The sequence below is a fragment of the Leptonychotes weddellii genome, chromosome 5 (assembly GCF_054177405.1).
Source record: "Leptonychotes weddellii isolate Sample4059 chromosome 5, ASM5417740v2, whole genome shotgun sequence".
NCBI classification, from domain to species: Eukaryota; Metazoa; Chordata; class Mammalia; order Carnivora; family Phocidae; genus Leptonychotes; species Leptonychotes weddellii.
In genome coordinates, this window is record NC_138373.1 from 157379133 (window position 1) to 157402649 (window position 23517).

The window sequence follows — 23517 nt, forward strand, 5'->3', positions numbered from 1 at the left end:
GGTAGGAGGGAGTGTTCTCTCTAGCGTGTCCCAAACTGGGTGACAGATTAGTGTTTTCTAATAAATAAACTTGAGAATAAATAACAGTATGCTTCTAATAATAGTATTGTTATAGCCATAATAATAGTATGCTTATCTCCGGCTCCTTCTGTGAAAGTGAAAAGGGTTTTTTTTAATTGGAGTTACAAAACAGAAGCCTAAGATCCCTTGCCAGGACCCCGAGACCTGGCTCAGGAGCGGGTGGCACCTTTTGGCTCAGTGAGCTGCTGTCTGACCTGAAGGTTCGGGAGCAGGCATTTGCTGCTGGGTCGATCAGAGGAGAGTCTCTGTGGACTTCGTGGGCGCAGGGCCCCCTGGGGCACTGGGGGACGGGATTTGGATGGACAAGAGCTGTGCTCGTCAGCTGGATTTGGGGGCACACAGCTCAGTCCATAGCAACACGTGTGGCCACTTTATCGTTTTTGCTGTTCAGTTTAATTCAAAATGGGTATCATTATGGCTTCTTGAACAGTCCATTGACAGACGGTGTTTATAATGGGAAAAGTACTTAAAATTGATTTACAGTTCACAATACATTCAGAATTTGCTATTAGAATAGCTTTTTGAGGGCTTTGTAATTCTCACTGTCTTTGTAATATGTGAGAATTCAGAATGGTTTGTGCTGCATTCATTCATTCTCTTATTTTTGTGCTGCATTTAAATAAAAAGGTCGTTCTTAACTGGTAGCCCTGCCTCCTGTTTCTGAAATCAACTTCTGACTTTCCTGAGACTTGTCAGTACTGAATATTTCCTTTTGGAAATCCTTCTTCTAGGTGAAGGAGCCTTGCCGAATTTTTCTGCCTCAAATGTGGGCTATCCACATCTCTCTGTCATTTCGGTATAGATCTGTTAGAAAGCTCCAAAGACAGGTCTTCCCTCTGACTGATAACCAGAGGTTCTTTAAGGTTAATGGATTCTGGGGGAATATCTTCCTCATGGGTGGGATACAGTGGAGCTTGGAGGATTGTCATGCTTGAGAGTGAGGACCCAGAAGAGGGCAGGAACTCACTTCTGTTGCCTCCTGGGGCGGGGCCCCTCTGCCTCGGGGCCCTCTGCCTCTGGCTCATCCTCAGCCTCGCCTCAGTGGCTCCTAGGGCATGAGAAACTGATTTGAGAGAGATTGCATTTGGATTTGGTTAGGGAAATATTAGGTTACCTGGTTTTTCTTTACACTTCACTAATTTTAGGGAATGGGCCAATTTGGTATTGTTTTGAATATGTTCCTCATGAATTTTCATTCAAGAAAAAGACTTCCAAAGGATGATACCAGCATCTATCTATAAGAGTTACCAAGCTGTATTCTATTATGAATTTCATAAGGGAAAGTTAATAAAAAATGGGTTACATGCATCTTTATTCAGTTACTATGATGGGTAATAAAAAGCTTCCATATTATTGCAAACTCCCAGAATGTGTCTACATTAATATAGCTGAGAACAACGTAGCCTGTGGCAGTTTGGTTGGCTTGCTGGCTTTGCAGACCCGCCTGCTGGAGGTGGACCCCGTCCTGTCTTTGCTGCTCCTGTCTCTGACACGCTGTTCTGTCCAGGCAGAGCCTGGGCTGGTCTGGGGCTCGGGCACCTGCTGTCTCCCTGCTGCCCGCTCCTGGTGGTTGCCCCGCCCTCCCACGCTGCCAGGAGGTGGCAGGAGCGTGGGGCCGTGGCCTGCTTTTACATCCCTCTGTGTCCTCTGTCCGTGCGCTTAGTGTCTGGTGGAAGACGTCATGCCCAGAGCACACCGAGTCGGTCAGATTCAAGATTCATCTGGTGTGTCCTCCCTAGGAGGGAGGAGTTCTGCAGCCGTCTGGGCCTCCCCTACATCTCAGTCCTGTACGTGGGGAGCAGGTGGCCTGGAGGGGTCCACAGAGCCCCTTGTGCCCAGCCTTGTGCAGCGCCCCCTCTCAGGTTGGACCTCCTCCTCCTGTTGGCACAGACCACGGTGGGCGGAGTTACGGTGCCTGCTGTCCTGGCCACTCAGAAAGCACATGACGGGCAGCTCTTGTGTAAGGGGGGGCAGACGTGTGCCTGAGTACGATGGCATGAGGGCAGTGTTCTCAGGGTGGCCCTCGAGGATGCCCTGGTGCAGGGGGTGCGTCGGGCTGGAATCCTCGGGCCCTCTAGGCTGGATGGTTCACCCCTCCCTCCCAGCCCCGCTGCCCGCAGGCCTCCTTTGCACATCGGGTCGCACGCATGTCTCCGCTTCCTCAATCTTCCCTGGGTTGCTCAGAGGGCTTGGGGCTCATCGTTTCCTGTGTTGCTCTTGTCTGGCTCCTTACCTCTCATTTTCCTTCCCATTGTCCTTCATTGCTGCCCATGGACTGTGCTCCCCGAATGCTGAGTCCACTGGCCCCCAACTCCCTCCCGGTTCTCTCCCCTGGCTGGGTGCTGCTGAGGGGCTGCTGGTTTCTGGGTTCTCCCCTGAGGGAAGAGCCCCAGGCAGGAGCCCGTCAGTGGGGAAGCAGCCCCCACGCTGCAGAACGGTGTGGTTGGCGGGGGTCCCTAGGCTGTCGATCCACCTTGTGCTCTCTTCACCAGTCACCCTTTGAGGTATGGCAGGCACCTTCTAGACAAGGACGCCGAGCCGCAGGGCCTGAGTGCTGTAGCCAAGGCTGCAGCGCTAATAAGGCAGAGTGAGGACACTGTCCTGGTCCTGTGGATAGTAGGATCCTTGTGGTCACGTACGAAGACAGGGGGATGGACCTGAATCGTAGACTCCCTCTTGGCATTAAAATGTGCACGTCTTCCTTCAGCAGACCTTTCCCTGGGTGATGGGGATGGTGACCGTGTTGGCCAGTGGGAGATATTCGTGTGGGATATTGGGAGCCAGCCTGTGATGCCGGCTCAAGGCCTGAACGCTCTTACTCGGTTGCTGCTTGAACGGCAGGTGTTTTCCTGTGCAGAGTGGGGGCCTTCGTGATGACTCAGGTCATTCGGGGGCCAAGTACGGATCAGCTAACACCAGCAGAGGTTTTCTGAGTGCTTCCTTTGAGAAGTGCCCTGGATCCCCACGGACTCTGTGAAGTGAAGAATGTGGCCTGGGTGCCACGAAGAAGCTGTCACCGCCGAGAACTTGTACACTATCGATGCCCCTGAAGTGCTCCCCGTGTCCGAGCCTGGAAATCAATGTTTACTAATTGCTATGGATTATGTTGCTGAAGAGCTGAGGGCCGCTCTCTTCCTAATCACGCAGCAGCAACTGTTTGGTTGGGAAGTGTCAGACAAGCCTTCACGCTGGGACTTAGGGAGCCCCATTCAGGTAGAACTGGCCAACTCCTCTGGAGCCGAACTCAGTGACATAAGGAATTCGTGTTTTCAGAGTGGGAGCAGCTTAGAGTCCAGAGTAAATTCATTGCTATTGTTAAGAGTTGCTATTTTAATCACATGCTTATAATGACATTTGTCATCTTGTAAAGTAATACATCTTTCTCCTGCATCTCCAGATCCATATAGACATCCCTCGAATGAGTCCAGAAGCATTAATACTTCAACCCAAAGTGACAGAGGTAAGAGCCGGGGATCTGGAAATGCCTGTGGGGAGGGTGTTTCCTCCGTCGGGGTGGCGGGTTCCCACGGAACTAGTGAGATGGTTGGTGCAGTTGGGGTGCTTACCCACCACAGGTTTGGGGGTAGCCCTTGTGAACATAGTCCCGGACAAGAATCGCAGATTGTTCTTAAAATATTTTGTGTGTAATATTGAGGCATATAAAGGATACGGGCGTGTGTAGATAGAGCGTACCCTCGTGTCCATCCCCACTGAGGACCGGGAACCCCACTTGCGTTGGACCCATCGTGTTGGAGCTGCTCCCAGTTCTCACACTGCTCTCAAAGGGCCCCCAGGACATGACCAACCTCCTGACTCTGTGATTCCCCACGACCTCAGCGCATGTCGTGTGGTGTTGTGGTCAGTCCCTATCCAGGAAGCAGTGGGGGCCGCATCCTTCCTCCAGTAGCCTTGTCCATCTGCAGCTTGTGGTTTTCTTCCATGTTATTTTCTCAGATTCATCCAATCTTGTGTCCAGTTGTGTAACAATCCATCATTTAAATATCGCGCACTTTCTGCGGCCTTTTTCCCGTTGCCGGATATTTGGGTGGTGTCTCATGTTCTGTGCTCGGGACCTTCGGGCACTTTCTCGCAGGTGCCCATGGGCAGGAGTTTCTCTGGGGCACTGCTGTAGACGTGAACTAGTTGTGTGCTGGGGTGTGAGCCTCTTGAACCCGCAGGATGGTGTCAGCTGCTCCCAAGTGGGCTGTGCTCCTCGAGAGCTCGCTTGCGGAGTGTGAGCGCCGTGCTCCACATCCCTGCCAGGACTTGCCACTTCGTATCCCTCTGGCGGGCATTCTTGTGGTGGCCTTCATCTGCATGTCTCTTGTTCCAGGTGGCAGTGAGCACCTCTTCCTGGATTTATGGGTTCCTGTCTTCCCTCCTCTGTGAGATGCTTGTTTCTGTCTTTTGGCCATTTTTCTTTTGGGTTGTTGATCTAATTTTTTATCGGCTGCTGGTCTTTATATGTTAAGGATTCTAAATCTTTGTCATTTTGCGGGTCACACGCGTCCTCTTCCACGCCGTGGCTGCTTCTCACTTCTTGGTGGCTTTTGGGGACCGGAAGTTCCTTATTTCCATGTGGTCGAACTTCTCCATCTCTTCAGATGTTCCATGCATCTGTCAGTGCCTGCTGTGCATGATGTGAGGTAGGAATCCAGGGAACTTGCCCGTAAAGTGACCTGTCGGGCCCAGCCTCGTGCGTGGCCTCCACCTCGTCTGCCCATGTTTGCAGCCTCCCTTCTGGTGTTCGTCCTCACACTTGTACACGTGTTTCCGTGGTCTCTGTTTTGGCCCAGGATTCAAGGTGTCTTCCCTCAACACCACACCGGCCAGTGAGTTCAGCTGTGTCCTGAGTGGCCCCGCGGGCGGAGCCCCAGCCCCCCTTTCGCTGGTAGGCCTCAGGCCCTTGCACGCCCACCTGAGCCTCACGGTCAGATGGCCCCAGCTTCTCTGTGCCCCGTTGGTGTTTACTGTCTGCTGGTTGTGTGGTGGGAGCTGCACAGAGTCTGGAGACCAGTTTGGGAGGATGGACGTCTTCGTGAAACCCAGTCTCCCTTGTCACCAATGTGTGGATTCTCCATGTTCTAGGCCGTTTCAGTGTAGCTTTAGAATGTGCTCCATAAAAGGTCTTGTGTGTGTTTTATTAGATTCATTCTTAATTATCATATTTTTTGTTGCTATTATAAACAGTATCTCTTTAAAATGGATTTTTTTTTTTTACCGTTTGAAGTATTTTCTTTGCATCTTGATTGCTCCCCTAAATGCACTTTTAAACTTTGCTGTCTCTTGTATGTTTGGTAAGTTTGTTGAACAAAAATCCTGGATGACGAAAGCAAAAATACTTCTAGATTATAGAACACAAAAGGAGAAAATTAGTCTTCCACAGAAGTATTCATTTTGAGACACTTCTTTTTGATTGTCTTCTTCAGCAGTTGTACTTACTGTATCTGGGAAACAAGAGATAAGATATTGTTATCTCTTTTTTATTTATTTAATGGAAGGTGGAGTCAGCCATAGACCTTTGGTTTATTTCATTTTTGTATTTTTCCCAACACTTGACACCTTCCTTGCAGAGCTGAGCTCACAGACTCTCGGTTCCGGAGCCGGGATGCAGTCACCGCAGTTGGTGTTGATTGGTTTACTTGTCTCTGACGTCCTGGGACCTTGGTCCCATTGTTTTGAGGCGCCTCTTCCCTGGCAGCCGGTCTCTCTGCTAAACAGTTTCTTGCTCTGGGCTCGTGTGCGTCCCCTGGAGCTGCAGACCCTGCCTAGGCCCCCGCTCAGCAGGGCAGTGCGACCCAAGGGGCTGCTGGGCTCCCCGGGAGGACGTGGGGCTCAGGCAGGCTGCCACATGCAGGAGAGGGCCATTTGGGCCCAGCTCTGGGTGTGCAGGGAGTGAGGTGATAAGCAAGGGGCTTTAGGAAAAGTATGGCCTTGTGATCGGCAGTAGGCAGACCCGGTTCTAGTTTCTGACGTTATGGAGGCTTGGCTCAGGGGTTTCTGCAACAGTCAGTCGGTGGCCTGACCGCACAGAAGGGTGTTCCTGTCTCAGGCACGGGCTTGCTGGCCGTGGGGTGGCTGCTCCTCTGTGCTTGGCCTCCCCCTCGTGGTCCCCGCTGGCCGCTCTGTCTAGCTCTCTGCATCACGTTTGTCTTTGAGCAGCATGAAGGACAACACGCACAGAAGGACGTGCCCCTCCCTTTCCACCTGTTTTGTAGAACTTGCTCGCAGTGCTTCTCACATCCCGCGGCCAGAACGGAGTCATGGCTTGTCCTTGGTGTATGGAACCGGGAAAATGTCACTCCGATTGTAGCTGGTCCGTGTGCCTCCCCGAAGGCTGGGGCTTCTGACTGCTCGGGAAGAAGGGTTTCGGCATTTCCCCCCATCCGTCCCCACGTTCCCTGATTCACTCAGCAGGCGAGGTCTGGTTCTGCTTTGGTGGTCTTTCTCCACCTCCCCCCGTCCTCTTCCTCCTGTGGCTTCACTGAGGTCTAGCGGACATAAAACAAAATTCACCTCTTTGAAGTGTGCAGTTAGATTGGTTTGATACCTGTATGTAGCAATATGACAACCACCTGAATCATGATCTAGAACATTTCCATCACCCTGAAAAGTTCCCTTTGCTGTCAGCCTCCCGTCCCCACCCCGTGCCCCTGTGAAGTACTCATCCACTTTCAGTCTCTCGAGGTTTACTTTTTAAGAATGTCCTACAAATGGAATCACACGAATTGCAGCCTTGCCTGAGTGGCCTCTCTTGGTGCTCAGACACTCGTTCGCATTGACACATGTCACTGCTAAGTGGGACTCTGTTGTCTGGGTATATACCTCAGTGTGGTTACCCATTGGCCAGTACTCGATGAGTACTCGGGCTCTTCCCAAGTGGGGTCATCGCAGATTTGCTGTAAAACTTGTAGAGTGCTAGCGAAGGCCCCTGTGTCCCCTCTGTGCTGAGTACATGGCAGAAGGGTGGTTGTATGGGACGTGAATGTGCATCTGCTTCATGAGAAACTGACAACCTAGTTTCCACAGTGGCTGTCCCAGTCTGCACTCGCACCAGCAGGGCGTGAGAGTCTTGCTCCATATCCTTGTCAGTACTCGGTATTGCCAGCCTTTTTAATTCTCGCCAGTTTTGAGCAGGTGTGTAATGTATCTATGGGGTTATAATTTGCAGTTCCCTGATGACTCATGATGTTGAGCATTTTTACATATGCTGATTTGCCGTGTGTAGATCTTCTTTGATGATGTGTCTGTTCCATTTTTGCTCACTATTGAATTGCTTTTCAGACCTTTTGCTTGCCTGTTCCTGGGGCTAGCTCACCCTGGAAATCCCTATTTTATGGAAGCTCAGCTAGATTTGGAGGCCTTGGGACTTGTTTTACTGCTGATAGGAAGGTCTTGAAATGAGCAGAGTGGATGGCGTAGGGCCGGATGGCCATCGCCCAGGCGCTCCCAGCCGGGAAGCAGAGGCTCAGCGGGAGCCCGTGGCCTTTGTCAGGAGGTCACCGCCCCTCCCCCAGGTCGAATGGGTCCCAGGAGGACAGCAGACCTTCTAGCTCCAGTGCCTGAGGCAGCGTGTGTCCCGGAGCCGCTGTTCACGGCTACTTGTCGATGAACAGCTGACCAGATGCCTCTTTCTCTCACCTGTGATGAGTGAGTGTCTGGTTCCCTCTGGGCCTTCAGATCTTACTGGAAGGTGGTCTTGTCAGAGGCGCAGTCCCTGATGACCCTCTCGCGGCGCTTCCTGTGGGATTGTGTGTGACTTTTTGTTTATGACACGACTCCCTCTTCCTGTTTGTCCGCTCCTGAGGGCGGGGCTGGGCCCTGGCTGTGTCCTGGGTGCCTGGAGCATCTCCTGGAACCTCATGGGATTTAGGAGATTTTGCTGAAATTGATAATTAATGTTTTTATCCAATGTTGTTGTCTGAAAGTAAAATTCATAACTTTCTGGCTCCCTGTTTTTTTGATTTTTTTTTTTTTTTAAATCTTTTGCTCAGTATTGAACAAACTAGATTTGTTACATTAAAAAAATACGAATTCGGACCGGTGGCCCTGTGGCTACTATGGTGGGTGCAGTGAGTTTATTACAAGAACCATATTCAAATATCGCTGCTGGGCCTTTTCTCCTGAGAAGTTCATCATCTACTGAGTGACTTTGCCTCCTTGGTTATTACATTTTCTGCCCTCTGGTTATCTGCTTCTTAGAGCAGTTTCACAAATTAGGGAAATAAGATGCTTTTTCCAGTTAGCCATGCAGAAGTGATGTCTCATTACATTTAAACAGACACAGAGGATAATGAAACATGCAGGCTTTTTAAGCCACATTATTTATGTGCAGTTTTTAGAATTAGGGTGATGAGTTTTCCATGGCCCTGAAGGATGGACATTTTCTAGGAGGCACATAGAAGCGGAGCACAGGGGACGTTCAGAGTGGGCTCCTGCCCGCGGCCGTGCACTTCCTGTGCTCTTGTATGGAGACGCGTGGGCCCTGCCCCCTGCCCACGGCCGGGCCGGTAGTAGCCGGAGGAAGACCGCTTCTGGAGGCTCTGGGGTTGGCCACCAACGATCTGGGGCCACATCCAAGTGGGTTCCTGGCATTTGCCCATGGAGGACTCCTCAGCAGCCTGCTCTGCGTGGCTGACCCCTAGACCCAGGCCTGAGCCGGCCAGGTCAGCCCCACCTGCTCCTGCCATGGTGGGCCCGGCAGTGCCCGTGTTTCCTGCTGCAGCCCATTCAGAGTCTCTGTCCCATGCGACCTCGCTCGGAGGCACAGCAGCCTGCACGCTGGTGTCTTCAATCCCGGCTGCCTGGCAGGGGTCTGTTGGTCCAACTCAGCGAATCTGTGAGCTGTCTGCCAGGATTCTGGCCGTGGCTGAGCTCCTGGCTTGGTCTCGTCAGACTGTGAGAACGGGGCCCGGGACCCCTTCCTCCTGCGGTCCCTGCGGTGGTGCCTGGCGTGTGGCACGGTGGCTGAATGATGCCACATTAAATCACACACTCCTCCCGTGTGGGTATTCTGCAGGTCCTCCCACAGGAGAGGTGACGCTGGAGGGTCCTGCAGGCGTTGGGCGTGTTCAGTGCTCCCCTTTCTGCGGCTTCTTCCTCCTCGTCTCTTCCTTTGGGTCATAATTGAGCCATTCCCTCCACAGAGGTGGGGATGCATTTGTGAGAGCCCCTGAAGTACTTATTTGTTATATAATCAGTTCGCTAAACTCTCCTGGTATATATATCGGGACTCTGATCCATAGATCTTTCCTTTTCTGTCTCTGTTTTTATGGCAAAACATATCAGAGCAGAAGGATTTCTATAACATATATGTTCAAATTCAAAGACACGAGTAAGCATTAACTTACAGACGCCCACTGTTAGCTGAAGAAAGAGCAAGAGCTAGTGTCTGTGAAGGCCCCTCTCTGGCCCTCCCCAAACACCTCCCTGTCTCCCAGCAGGTGACCATTCTCTTGAATTTTGGTTGACCATTCTCTTGCTTTGCTGTCTGGTTTTATCATGTGTTTATATGCATATATATATTTTTACCCTTTTTAGTTTCTATTTTGTAATGGGATCATTCTAAATATATCTGTGGTTGCTCTTTATGTCACAGCATTTGGTTTTCAGGGTTACGCGTTGGTGCCTGTGGGTGGCGTTCATTTTTCGGTGCCGCATAGTTCTCTGCTGCTTGGTGTGTGTGTTGATCCCTCCGGTCTCACGCCGCTTGGGCATTCTGGCCATTTTCACTCCTGTGTGTTTTCTCAGGACGTTGCTGTGCACGTTCCTGTGTGAGCCCAGTGTGCGCGTAGAGAGTGCCTCTGGGGTGTGTACGGGGAGGGGTCCTGGGGGCTGGCGCAGTGTGAACAGCTGACACTGGGTGGAGGTCTTGGGGAGAGTGCCCAGCGCTGTCCCTCACCTGCACTTGGGATTGTCAGGCCGAGCCCCCTGCCCTGGCTGTGGACATGAAGTGGTGGCCTGCTGGGCTTTTGACTTTCACTCCCTTAAGTGCACGTGAAGTCAAGTATTTTTTCATAGGTTTCTTGGCCATTTGTGTTTCTTCTCTTGTGAAATGCTTTTGTTCCATATTTCTGTTGTGGTGTTTGTTAGCTTGTTCTGTTGATTTAAAGGAGTTGCCAATCTGTTGAGGGTGCTAATTCTGTTTTGGATGCATATGGATACATGCATCTCCCTTCCGGTAGTGGGTTGTTCTTCACCCTGATGGTGAGTAGACATTCAATTTACTGTAGCCAGTTCCCTGGTCTTCACCTTTATGATTATGCCTTTTTGCATCTGTTTTTATTTTTTATTTATTTATTTAAAATTTTTCCTCTTTTTTTTTTTTTAAAGATTTTATTTATTTATTTATGAGAGACAGAGAGAAAGAGAGGCAGAGGGAGAAACAGGCTCCCAAGGAGCAGAGAGCCCGATGCGGGACTCGATCCCAGGACTCTGGGATCGTGACCTGAGCCGAAGGCAGACGCTTAACCATCTGAGCCACCCAGGTGCCCCATCTGTTTTTATTTTTTAAAGATTTATTTATTTGAGTGAGAGAGAGAGAGAGCGTACATGCGCGCATTTGGGGGGGAGGAAGAGGGAGGGGGAGAGAGAAACTCAAGCAAACTCTGTGCTGAGCATGGGTCCTGACACAGGGCTTGATCTTACAACCCTGAGATCATGACCTGAGCCTAAACTGGGAGGCGGACACTTAACCGACTGTGCCACCCAGGTGCCCCGCCTTTTTGCATCTTAAGACATTCTGTTTAACCTCATGATTTCAAAGAAGTCTGAATCTTTCTTCCAAGAGTTTTAAAGTTCTGTCCTTTAGGTTTAGAGCCATAATCTGTTTGGAATGGACTTTATGTACGTGGAGTTTGATGTGGCAGTCTGATTTCTGAACACGTTCCCCACGTGGATAAGCAGTTGTGCCCCCACCCATGGATCGGCTCGGTCTTAAATCAGGATTCCATACGTATGTGGGCTCCGTGTGGGTTGTCATCCATTCTGCTGGTCTGTCTGTCCGTTTGTCCCTCTGCTGGCTTCCTCTTCTTGCTTCTGTGGTTTTGCCGTCCTGCAGGCCAGGCTGCCCGTGCCTCATTCTGGGCCATTCGTGAAAATGTAAAATCAGCTCGTTAGTTTCATGAAAATCCTAGAAATCACATTGAATCTGCCCATCAGTTGGAGAGAATTCACATTTTGTTTTTGCATTTCTTTAGTTCTCTGGATCTTTTATTTTTATTTATTTATTTTTAAAGATTTTATTTATTTATTTGACAGAGAGAGACACAGCGAGAGAGGGAACACAAGCAGGGAGAGCGTGAGAGGGAGAAGCAGGCTTCCCGCGGAGCAGGGAGCTCGATGCCCGCATCGGGACCCTGGGATCATGACCTGAGCCAAAGGCAGACGCTTAATGACTGAGCCACCCAGGCGCCCTGGATCTTTTATTTTTAAACAATGTTTTCTTTCTTGCCTTCTTTGGATACTCTCTAGAAAGGCTGTTGACTTTTGTCTGTGATTCTTCTATCTGACACATTTTACTAACTTCTTTCATTAGTTCTCATGTTTTGTGTGTGGATGTGGTTGAGGTTTTAGAGAAGGTAATCATATTACTTGTGGATAATGGCAGTTTCTTTTTCTTTTCTATTTGTTTTGTTTTGCTGGCAAAAACTCCTGCCACAATGCTGAGGACAGTGGGGGAAGCAGGCATCCCGGTGTCGGTCCTGATCGTAACGGGAGGCCTGTTCACATTACACTGACTTAGGGTAGTTACTCTAAGCCTTACAGATGCTGTTTGTCATGTGAGGGGTGCTGCCTTGCTCGTGGTGTTGAAGTCATAAATGGTTGTTGAGGTCTAACAAGTCCTTCCCCCGTCATCTGATATGAGAATATTTTTGCGCCCTTATTCTCTTAACGTGGTGGATTTTATTTGTAAACTTCCTGGTATTGAGGGACTGTATCTTCTGGAAGTAAGTCTGGTTGTTGGGGGTGGATTGTTCCAGGGCCTGGCGGGAGCAGGTCAGTGGCCATCTGGTGAGCCGCACCGCCAGAAGGGAAGTCTGGTTGCTCCTGAATTTGAAAAATGCTTTTTTCTGACCAGCCCGTTTCTTCACAACGCTTTGACGTGTAGCTGTGGTTGTTGTGTTGAATCTTTGGTCTGGTAATAGTGACACTGCGCTGTTCTGTTTGAAAGTGTTTTGAGTGTAGTGAGACATCTGTGCCTTTGCTAACCTATTAAACACTTGTCTCGAGCGCAGAACGTGGGGCGTAAATTGTCATGTTTGAAGGAGGTTGAGTGTCAGGTAATTCCCACACCACACTCGGCCTCATTGCTTGCTTTAAGAGAGCTCTACGTTATTAATTAACATCGTGACAAATCATCAGGGGCCGTCTTGGTATGTCCGGCGGCTATTCTGTGTGATAGGTGGCTGCCTTTTAGTGCACATGTTAGATCTGTTACGGGCTCTTACTTGGTGTCATTCATCAGGTGTTAGAATTCATATGGGGCTGGTGTTCCTTGGATCAGGTTGCAAAAGCTTGTGCTGTGGTAACTTCTTTCTGGGCCACATTGCTCCTGGGTTTCCAGGGATGCGAGCCCCCCAGTCCTCCCAGCAGAACTGTGGATGATGTTGTTCCTTGCACAGAAATGATCTCCATGGTGCTTTGTGTGCTGTGTGTGGGTCATGCATATGGTAGAGTGTTTTCAGATTTCTGAAATCAGATTTTTGTAAGTCCTCATGGGCACAGTGGCCTTCTTGGGTTTAGTGTCTTTCGTGTTTTAGACCACAGAGTGGTTCAGCAACCGGAGCGCCCCGCGGTGCTGGCCGGGTCCTGCCTTGGGGACCCATGAGGGCATGGCATGTTTGCAGAGTGAAGACGGGGACCTCTTGAGCCCTCCCGGGAGCCTTCTGTGCAGGGATGTCCTTTGAGGTTTTTTAGGAGAAACCTTTCTTGGTGCTCAGGCGTCTGATGTCTGGCGAGCGAATGAGCTGGGAATGCCTGCCACGTTTGCATTTTTTCAGCCCCGGTGGTGACAGAGAGTAACAACTCTTATTACTGTTCCTGAGTGTAAGCTGGTTCGTAGAAAAGATACTTTGGGAAGAGTTTCAAGTTCGAACTACTTTTAATGAATTCCGACTCTTTAGACAAGCACATCAGGAATGTTAACAGAACTTTAACGGCTAATAAGACCCAATGTGTATTCATTGTTTGAGCCATTTCCCATCATTCTGTGTTTTCACTAAACTTATCCTTACACGCGGCGCATCCTGTCTTTATTGTCCCTTGGCAGATGATATTGCTACTTAAACTGACAGCACATTACTTAATCTTGAGTTAGCGTGCCGTGACGGCTCTCTCCCCTGGCTCACCACGCCACTCCCTCTAGCCGCCCCGTGTGAGCAGCCTTGCTTGCACCTGTCCTGCTGCGGTCACTGAAACCCTGGACCTCTGGCAGATGACGTGCTGGGGGCTGCGAGCCCCTGAAGAAGTCCGAGTGGACTCCCAGGCCCGGGCGTGGTCTCTGTCCTCAGCACAGTGCTGCCGAAGGGTGGCCACAGACAGGCCTGCAGGAAGTAGAGGGGGTCCTGTCGCTTCGTCCAGAAAGTCTGTGTGTGTGTGTGTGTGTGTGTGTGTTGCCAGCCTTGTTCTGGCTGTGCGCAGAGCTGGAGAACACAGCCCCGATCAGGGTGCTTTGCGGGGACACTTGAATTTGGAGGGTAACGCTGAATTGCTGATGTCCCCCGTGTCCCAGTTCTGGGGAGCCTCTGTTTCCTGACCTGGTCCTCCAGCAACCTTGTAGGAAGAAAGTCCTGACTCCCGGGCTGGCCGGCCCCGCCTCCCCCGCGCGCCCCCCCTTGTGCCCCGCAGGCAGGCGGCACAGGCCTAGGGTGTCCTGGGGGTGCCTCTGTTGCAGGCAGTGCTGTAGATGCTGGACGGTGGCTTCTAGCCCCAAGCTCAGCTGCCTTGGGCACGTGGCGGGCAGCTCAGCGGCGCTGTCCTGTGGCCTTCGGTGCTGGCCCTGGGGGCAGGGGCTGGGCAGGTGCAGGCCCAGGGCCCCACGCCCCCCAGGCCGCTGGCTGCGTCTCTCCTCCTGATTCCTGGCTTGGCCCCTCTGGCTTTGGACCCTTGATTTTGGTGACTCGCTGGCTCTGGCCTCTGTCACTTTCTGAGCCCGGCCCCAAGGGAACTCTGTGGAATTGGGCCTGGTCAGTGAAAAGTCTGGCAGTGGCTGGAGCACGCTGTTCTCCTGGCACCTTCCTCAGTAGGGCGCGAGAGCACGTGCAGGAGCCGCCTGTCCTTGGGGTTGTACCATCAGTGTGGGCTGACCTCGGTGAATGTCCTTCAGAAGACTCCTCTCGGATTTCGTTTTTAGATGAGACTGTGTCAGGGAGCAGCGGGCCCTGGGGGTGGAGAAGCCAGCAAGAGCGAATGCCTGCTCCCAGTTTGCCCCCCGGCCCATCACTGGGTGTAAATTCAAGGGAACTGGTGCTGAACTCGAACCCCTTAAAGGGTCATGTTGTTGACTTTGAGAACACCTGCTTAGAAAAGGTGATAGGAAAGCCCTGCTTGGTCGTGTCTCTTGGTGATGTCTCTTGCGAGCCTGAGCGCAGAAGCTTGGACATCGCTCGGAGCATGCTGTGAACAAGAGCGGGCGTCAGATGCCGCTTAGAAGCCCCGCAGCACGCGTCCCGCCGTGTTGGGAACGGGGTCCTGTTTCCTCATGGCTTGCTCTCAGCGACGTCTCCTCTGTGGAGAGCTCATTATGATGGCAGTCAAATGGGCCCTCAGAGGTCCCATCCTAATGTGCTTGCGGTCATGCGTGTGGCGGGGGCGGGATCTAAGGTGGGGCGCACTGTCGCTCAGGTCTTCACAGACCTTGTTAGGAATGGGGCTGAGGGTCCGTGAGACGGGAGCTGTCAGAGGGAGGCCGTGGGGACCCTGGGGCCCCACGGGACCATCTCAGGTGGTTTGGGCAGGGAGTTCTGGACGGTGTTGAGTGACTCGGACTCAGACCTGTGGTAGTTGTGACTTCAAACAGAAGCAAAGTCAGATGACGTGATTTAAGACAAAAGATACAGGATAAATCAGTCAGTGATGAGAAAAAAAAACAAAGAGAAAGCAGCCCTCAGCCTGCCAACGCCATGTGTAGTTTCTGCTCTGGGCCTAGTCCTGCCAATCAGCTTCGCAGCCCGGCCCATGGTCGTCCCGGTGCAGCCTCGAGTGGGTGGGTTAGATTTAGGTCTGGGCCAGGTGTCCTGCAGCAGCCCTGTCTCCCGGGGCCACTGGGCCCCTGTCCTATTCCAGCCCCTGGAAGGGAGCAGGGACGGAAGCTGGAAGGGGGTGGCCAGGGGCACGAGTGAACCTTGGGGCCCTCAGGAGGGGCTGTTGGGATGCTTGCTGCCCTGCGGTTCCTGCTGGCCCCCTCCGCCCCAGGCCCCTTTGCCTGGCTACCCTGCACGTGACACCCTCCTCAGTGGGCAGGCAGCTCAGGACTTTGTTCTCCTCCATGTGCTGGATTTATGAGCTCCCAGTGTCACCAGGCATTCTCCCTACATGGAAATCTTTTCTACATTATTGCAATTAATGGCAAGTTTTTCCTCCAGGGAGTCTAGACAAGGCTGAACTGTCTGTCACCTCGTAAAAGGTAGGCTTCCACCTGCCCCCTCAGATAGATCTCTGCTGCCGTGTGTGCTGGGTGCGGCGTCTGGCCGTGCCGCTCGGCCGAATCGGGCGCGTAGGACTGGGGTGCCTGCCGGGGCAGGTGTGCAGGCCTGGGGCCTGCAGATGCTTTGGTTGGGGGTGGGGCCCCCCGTGGCTTCCTGGTGTGTCCCTGGCGTGGCAGGACAGTCTGACAGGATGAAGAGAGGCCAGTTACTTACCTTCTCTTCCCCCTTTCCTGCCAAAGAAACATAAATCCTGGTGTTTTATTTCTTATTTTCTAAATTAATGGCTATCGTTAAAGGGAAATAATATGCGGGGAGATATGAGGGGCTCTGGGGGCAGCTCTGTAATGACAGGGAGAGCTGAGTGCTCACCCAGAACAGATGTCAGCGTAAAGGGCCTGTGAGCCGCAGAGTGACTGAACAAGTGGTTCAGCTGGCGTGGACGTTGGCGTGGACGTTGGCGTGCACCCAGAACTGCGGAGTGGCTGGGTGTCGCTGTGAGGAGTCGGGACGGGCCGGGGGGGCGTGCGTTCCCCGAGGAGGATGCTCGGACGCTTCTCCTGTGGAGAACGGAGCTGATGGGTGGACGTGGGTGCTTTGCCTTGCGCTCACGTGGCACACTCTCCCCATGCCCGGGCCTTGACTTGTGGCTTGGAGATAGGAGAGTCTTCCGATGATGAACATGAACCCCCCGCATACGGGACCGGGTCATCCTGTGAAGCGTGATGGCTCTGACTCAGCCCAGGGGCTTCCCGAGCCCTGCGTTGTCCCCTTGCCTCCTGGCCACGTCCCCCTCTGTGCTCTACTCCTCCTGCCTCCCGAAGAACTCCGCGTCAGCCTTCACCGTGCTGTTTGCCTGTCGCCTCCTCTTCAAGTCTCCCTGTGCCACGTGCTCTCCCACCGCCTCCCCTCCGTGCAGCTGAGTCCCCCTGCCCTCCAGTCCGTTTCGCCTCTCCAACAGGTTGGGGGCCCCTGACGTCCCCACCGCCTGGCATCTGAAGAGCTGGGTCTGGAGCACCACTTGATGGAGAAACAGAACGGAACTGCCGGTCCGGCTCCCAGGTGTTGTCTGAGGTCTCGCCGGAACGGGAAGGTCCAGGTGCTCACCAATGGCACAGACCTTGGAGAGCAGAGGCAAGAGGGGGCTCAAAACGAAGGGTGGAGGACCCGGATCATTCACACCTCCATCCAGCAAAGAGTTCCACGGTTTTCCTCTGGGCCCGTTACGTGCCAGGCCTGAGAGCACGGAGTGAGCGGGATGCAGGAGGACCCTTCCTCAGGGGGCTCAACGTGGGAGTGGTTGGAGCTGCGGCCTCGGAAGAGGGGCTGCTGGCCCGGCTGGGGCAGTACAGGAAGTTGGCTCTCAGGAGGCGGCTCTGGAACTCTGACCTAATGCTGCAGATCAGGGGTGCCTGGGTGTTGCAGGTGGAAAGAACACGTGCAGGTGCCTTGAGGTGGGGACAGAAGTTATTGGTTAGGTGAGAGAGGACCCAGCGGAGGTGACAAGGTGGGGAAGGGAGTGGTAGGCCAGGCACCTTGGAGTCGGGGCCAGGAGTTTGCATTTACCCTCTGGCGACCACGGTGTGACCTGATGTGTACCGGGAGCTCTGCTGCCTCTCTGGGGGGTGTGCGGTCCGGGGTGTTAGCAGGGGGACCAGACACGAGATGACGGTCACCAGCTGGTGGCAGTGGAGTCGAGAGCAGGGGTTGGAGCTGGCTGTTTTGGAGGCTGCTGCGGGGGTGAAGACGTGAGGGAGCCTCCGCTGTCCGTGGCCTCGAGGCTGGACCTCCGGGGTGATGACCCGCAGACATTTGTCTCTTTTGTGGCAGGGCCAGGATTTGCGTCCGTTGTCACAAACCTCCACGGCAGGCCGTGCTCTTCGGCATTTTAGCCTGCCTGTCTTGTTAAAAGCCATTTTTGGGGTGCCTGGGTGGCTCGGTTAAGCATCTGCTTCAGCTCAGGTCATGATCCTGGGGTCCTGGGATGGAGCCCTGCATCGGGCTCTCTGCTTAGCGGGGAGTCTGCCTCTCCCTCTGCCCCTCCCCCTTCTTGTGCGCGCTCTCTCTCTCAAATAAATAAATACAATCTTTTAAAAAAAAAGAACCGTTTTTGCTTGAACTACTTATCTCTTTATTTACATGTTACTGGGATTAAAGCCTTAATAGTATAATTTTCAGGTTATCAAGAGAGATCAAGTAGAGTTAAGTATAAATAATTTGAACTACCTGACTGATAGCTTTTCTTTAATTAATGGGAAATCTGAATTCTGGAAGTTTTCCCAAAGTAGTACAGATACAGGGCACTCTGCAAGCTGTGAGCGTGAGGGCCGGCCCCTGCTTCTGGAAGCCCCGCACGGGGGCCCAGGTGAAGGGGGCAGTAGGCGATTGCTAGGTTGTTGGCTCCCTTACAGAAGGCTTTGGAAGCACGTGAGCGGTCTGTTTGAGACTGAGAAGGCTCAGCTGCCTCCTCCTGCCTCCTTGCTCAGCCGTGTTCACCAGACGCGTTTGCCCCTGAGTGCTTTCCTCAGTTTCCCCAGGTAATGTCCTGTGGAGCCTAGTCCATCTCAGGACAGCTTGCTCTGGCCTCTCCACAAGGGAAGCTTTGGGACCCGGCCAGCAGGTCTCCCCCGCTGCTTTCTTAGACCTTCTGTGGTCTCTGGGCCCAGGACTCGCGAGCAGGCCACTCCAGTTGCCTGCCCGGGTGCTGGTTGCACTGAGAACACTCATGTCCCCTCCACATTCCCTGCCGTGCGGAGCCGGCTCAGTCATCTGCACCAGCTTTTCTTCTGTGCCAGGGTTGCCAAGCGAAAACCTGCATTCCTGCTTGTGAGTGGGGTTAGGGTGTGTGTGTGTGTGTGTGTGTGTGTGAGAGAGAGAGAGAGAGAGCGAGTGAGCGATAGCCAAGTGCTCTGAAAGTCTGGGGCTTAGTGACAGGGTTGGGAGGGGTCCATTGCTGACATGACCACTCCCCCAGGATAGTGAGATTGCAAAGCAGGAAAGGAGATTTCGGTGCCCTGAGCTCTGGCTTTTCCTCCAGTGCACACGCACGTGCCCCACACACCTGCCCGCACACAGGTACCACACATCTGTGTGCACACGCACCTCACCTGTGCACACATTTCACGTGTCTGTGTACATGCATGTGTACACACCAGGCCCCTCTGATGACCAGGGCCTGCTAGGCCTCGGACAGGTGGAAACCAAGTTTAGATGTAGTTTGCTCACCAGGAGCTCATTGACGTCGCTGTTTCTTTCTTACCATATAGTTATAATTTTTTGGTGGTCTCTCGTTTTTGATTTGCGTATGAAAGCAACTCTTGTGTACTAATGCAGATCGGTGGTGGCATTTTGTAAGCCTCACAAGACCCCCGTTTAGTCAAATACCAGCGTGGACTCCTGGCTCTGCTGCTCTGGGTGAATTGCTTACCCTGTGGCTGCCTGAGCTTTCTCATCTGTATGAGTTACCTGTTCCCGTGTAACGACATCACCACAAACCTAGCACTTCAAACAACACACACTTACTCCTATTTGTTGTCCCGCAGTTTCGGTGGGTCAGGAGTCTGGGCATGTCTTAGCTCAGGATCTCCCCAAGTGGCAATCAGGTGTGGTCTGGGCTGCAGACGCATCTGAGGCTTGACTGGGGAAGGGCCGCTTCCAGGCCCACGTGGTTGCTGGCAGGATTCGGTTGCTGGTAGGCTGTGGAGCTGTGGCCCGGGTTTCTTCCTGCTTCTCAGCTGCCCTCAGGTCCTGGGCACACGGCCCTTTCCTTATGCAGCTCACAGTGTGGGAGCCTGTGTCCTTGAAGCCAGCAGGGAGAGCATCTCCCAGCAGGACGGTTGTCGTCCTCTGTGACATAATCTTGCACATCCCATCCCCTGTGCAAAGCAGGGTGCAGGGCTGTTCACACTCAAGGGGAAGGGGCCACACAAGAGCGCGTACACCAGGAGGTGGGGGGAGGCACAGAGCCATCCGGGGTCTGTCCGCCACCTCGTCTGAAAGGGGTAGTAATCATACCTGCCTCCACGTGTAGAGGAGGATGAGCTAGTGAAGGTGGTCAGGACAGTAGCATTTAATCGATGTTAGCAACTACGTGATCACACTAGCGTTTCATTCCTGGGGTTAGGTTGCTTACTGACGCCCACATACTGCACCGTGGCATTCAGGGCTGTCCCCAGTGACGCCTTCCTGTCCTCAAGGCCCTCCTCCATCTCTCCTTTGCTCTCGGTGGCCTCTGGAATGCAGTGTGTACCACTGTGGAGCCTTTCCACCCACGTGGTGGGGGGCTGACGCTGTCCTTTGTTCCCAGCCCTCCTCAGGCCTGGTTGTCATGTGGCGACCACAGAGGCCCTTGCTCCCTGCCTTGGGTCCCCTGGAGGGTGCCGCAGACAGTGCCCTGCACCACGTGGTTCTCTGTTGTGGTGCCCTGCTCGGGTCCCCAGCCCGGGAGCTTCTTTCAGAGCAGGCTGACCCCATCTCTGGGTGCCCTGCTGCCATGTCTTGAGGGTAGCCCTGTAGAGGGGACAAGGGCCATGCGAAGAATGGCCGAAGGAGTGGCCTGATCCCATCCTGGGTGCTCTTGGGGCCATCGAGCATCGCCTTGTGCAGGGGATGAAAGCCGTGCTGGGAATTGAAGGAGCCACACTCCACCAGGGAGGCATGGGCCAGAGCGGGTACTTTTCACCTCGCTTGGCCCCATTGTCTTACCTATGGGTCTCTGGTTGGGGGCCTGCCCGAGCTGACGGTGGGGATGCACCTCCGCTATTCAGGCTCCGCTGTTCCTGGCCACGTCGTGACTGAGCGTGCATGCACGGGAATTCCCCATCTTCCTGGTTGTCTTTGCTAGAACTTTCCAGTGTGGGGTAGAAACCGGCCAGTGAGCTGAACATATACTTCGGGGTCTTATTCGTGAGGAGAAGCTTAGCTGACTTTCACGGCTCTGCACTGCTCTGTGGTGAACTGTCACAAGTTTGTCCTGCCGGGCACTGCCCCCTCTTGTCCTCATGCAGTCTGGTCCTGCCCGCTCTCTGTCCCCGGTGCGGTCTCGGCGCTGACTGTGCCCTCGCTTGCTCAGCCTGTCCCTACCCTGTCCACGGCGAGGAAAGGGTTGGGACACTGTCCTGGGCTTTCCTTGTGCCCAGGTGGCCGGGCAGGGCCGTGACTGCTGCGTGGCTGCCCGGAGGCGGGGGGTGGCGGCTAGGGTCTGCGAGAGGGGTCCTCCCCTGCATGGGCCCCGCGTGCCCGTCTGACCACCGTGCCACTGCAGTGACGGGTCGAGCGCTGCTTCCAGCGTCACCAGGGTGAGGGCGCCCAGTGTGGCAGCATGGTGTCAGCCACGTCGTGTTTGCACAAGAGAAATGGCAAATGATGCCACGTACTGAGTGGTTTTGGTCTTTTGCTCTTGTTTGAGTATTCTTGCTAGTTCTTGCTAGAAGGCGGTTGTAAAATGAGACACAGGTATGAACGTATGTGCATGAACGCACGACTCGTTCAGCAGCAGGTCCTTAGCAGCTGCCCTGTTGGGACAGGCTCTGTGCCCAGGTGCCCCGGCTTACGTGCTGGCTACTTTCTTTGTTGGGAGCAAGCACAGTGGATGGGGGCCTGGATTCTAGGGCTGGTGGTGCCCCTTGTTGCCCGTGGGCCCTGGGTTAAGAGACTTCCCCATCTAGGCCCCAGGGCCCCCGCTGTAGAGCTGTGTTGGTGCTGATTTGGGGATGCAGACCACAAGCTCGGTGATATTTGGGAGTGAGGGCAGTGCAGAAAGGGGTTGACCTCCTCGGGTACAAGCGCAGTTAGCCCTACAGGCTTGACTTGTTTGGAAATGAGGCAATTCACGCGCTGTTTGGGCATTTGCTCATTGAGCCTGCCCCGTGTGCCTTCTTAGCATGAGGCCTGGGTCAGCAGCGAGGGTCTTGCAAGGAGAGAGAGGAGGCTAAGCTACTCCTGTGTCCATGGCCTGGGTGATGGAACGGCTGGTGGGAATGTATGTGATGGGAAGATGCTGGAGCAGGTGCTCTTGGGTGATGATAACTGTGCACTGATTAAACAAACTAAGCGCATGGATACAGAGAACAGATTGGTGACTGGGAGAGGTGGGGGTGGTTGTGGGTGCAATGGGCGGGGGTGTCAATGTAAAGTAAGTCAGGGATGTAATGGACAGTGTGCTAACTGTTTAATAATACTGTGTTGCATGTCTCAAAGTTGCTAAGAGATGTTCAAAGTCCTCATCACAAGAGAAGAAATTTGTAACTGTATGGTGACGGGTGTTAATTAGACTTACATATATTACAAAAGATCATTTTGTAATATATACCAATGTTGAGTCACTATTCAAATATTGTACACCTGAAATTAATATAATGTCATATGTCACTTCTGCCTCATTTAAAACAGTCTGTTTACCATATGAGGGAAATTCAGAGCATCTTTCCATGTACCCCCTCCCCTGACCACAGCCCCCATCCCCCCACCATGCTTCCTTCCTTCCCTCCATTCACCCATCCATCCTTGGGTGCACCTGCCCGCCCGCCTGCCCGGCCCTCTGCTCTCCCGTCCCTCCACACGGAGGGAGCACTCACCCAGAGGCCAGCTGCTGCTGTACCACCTGACCACGTCCTGGGCAGCCGTGTGCAGTCTCTGCCCGCGGGGCTTGGGGCGGGGGCGGACAGTGTCTCCTGTGGGAGCCAGCTCGTGTGGCAGGGCTGAGCCCGGGGCTCAGTGAGACACTGCAATTGCTTTTAAGTCAGTAAGAAATTAAGATAATGGGGATTTTATAAAAAATTAAGTAGCAATTAATACTTTGTTTACATTTTTACTTTTAATATTAGAGATAGTGAAAAATGTTGATTGTATATATGTATTTTGAGGGAAAGAATGCATACATTTTAAAGTTTCTGATGTGTTTACTTTTGCTTCACCACCTGTTCAATTTTCTTGCAGATTTTTGAAAGGATATTGTTTATATGGGCGATACGTCACCCTGCCAGTGGATATGTTCAGGGGATTAATGACCTTGTCACTCCTTTCTTTGTAGTCTTCATGTGCGAACACATAGGTAAGACCATATCATGATGTTTTTTTCCCTGCAGACATTAAACGTGAACTTTGGTGGCCTTGCCAAGTTACTGTGCATCATTGCACCAATGTTGAGATGTGCCATTAAGTTAAATGTTGTAATGACAACTAAAAATAGAGAGTATAGTTTCCTCATTGACGCCAGCTTTAAAAAAAGTCTGTAAATCCACGTGTTTAACTCTGAAGAAGACATTAAGATGCAGTTTTTACTCTTACTGTCTTCTTTTTAATCATACACGAGGAGCATGGTTTTGTTCTGATGGCTGGCTTTCACGGGGTGGATTTGAATGGGTCGGGTCAAGGTGATAGAACGTTAGTCGAATGTTCTACTGACAAGCTAAAACCTGAGCTTTGATTGCATTCTGCAGCACGTTGTCTCCTTTCTACCTTTGATGTTAGTAGCGGTTCATTTTATGGGAATGTTAATTACATGCAAAGTAATTGGTTTAACGGAGATTTAGGTTGGGCAGAGTGCGGTCTCTCTTTGAGTGCTGTGTATTTTTTTCTCCATTTATGTTATAGCAGTCAACTGTAATATAACTGTACCTGTTATGAACATATGTTAAGTTTTAGAAAAATTCTGAAAATATAAATGTGGGATCTACTTTTTAATTTATCTGTGGATAAAAAATAAATAACCAAAGGAGGGATTTGCTGTTTGCGTGTAGCATTTTTATTAAAAACCAGTTTTAATTTGTCTTCATGTGAACCTTCCCGACTT

At 52.5% G+C, this 23517-nt stretch overlaps 1 protein-coding gene across 6 annotated transcripts in view; it reads left to right on the forward strand.

Moving 5' to 3' along the window:
* The window catches only part of TBC1D22A (TBC1 domain family member 22A), a 266974-nt gene that overhangs the window by 94104 nt on the left and 149353 nt on the right, over positions 1 to 23517 (forward strand). For 5 of the 6 annotated variants that reach the window (XM_081822666.1, XM_081822664.1, XM_081822668.1 and 2 more), the window contains 2 exons: positions 3479 to 3541; positions 22662 to 22776. In XM_081822666.1, the coding sequence (XP_081678792.1) occupies positions 3479 to 3541; positions 22662 to 22776 (178 nt within the window). The remainder of the gene's footprint in view (positions 1 to 3478; positions 3542 to 22661; positions 22777 to 23517) is intronic. The other variant, XM_081822669.1, reaches the window with a different exon arrangement.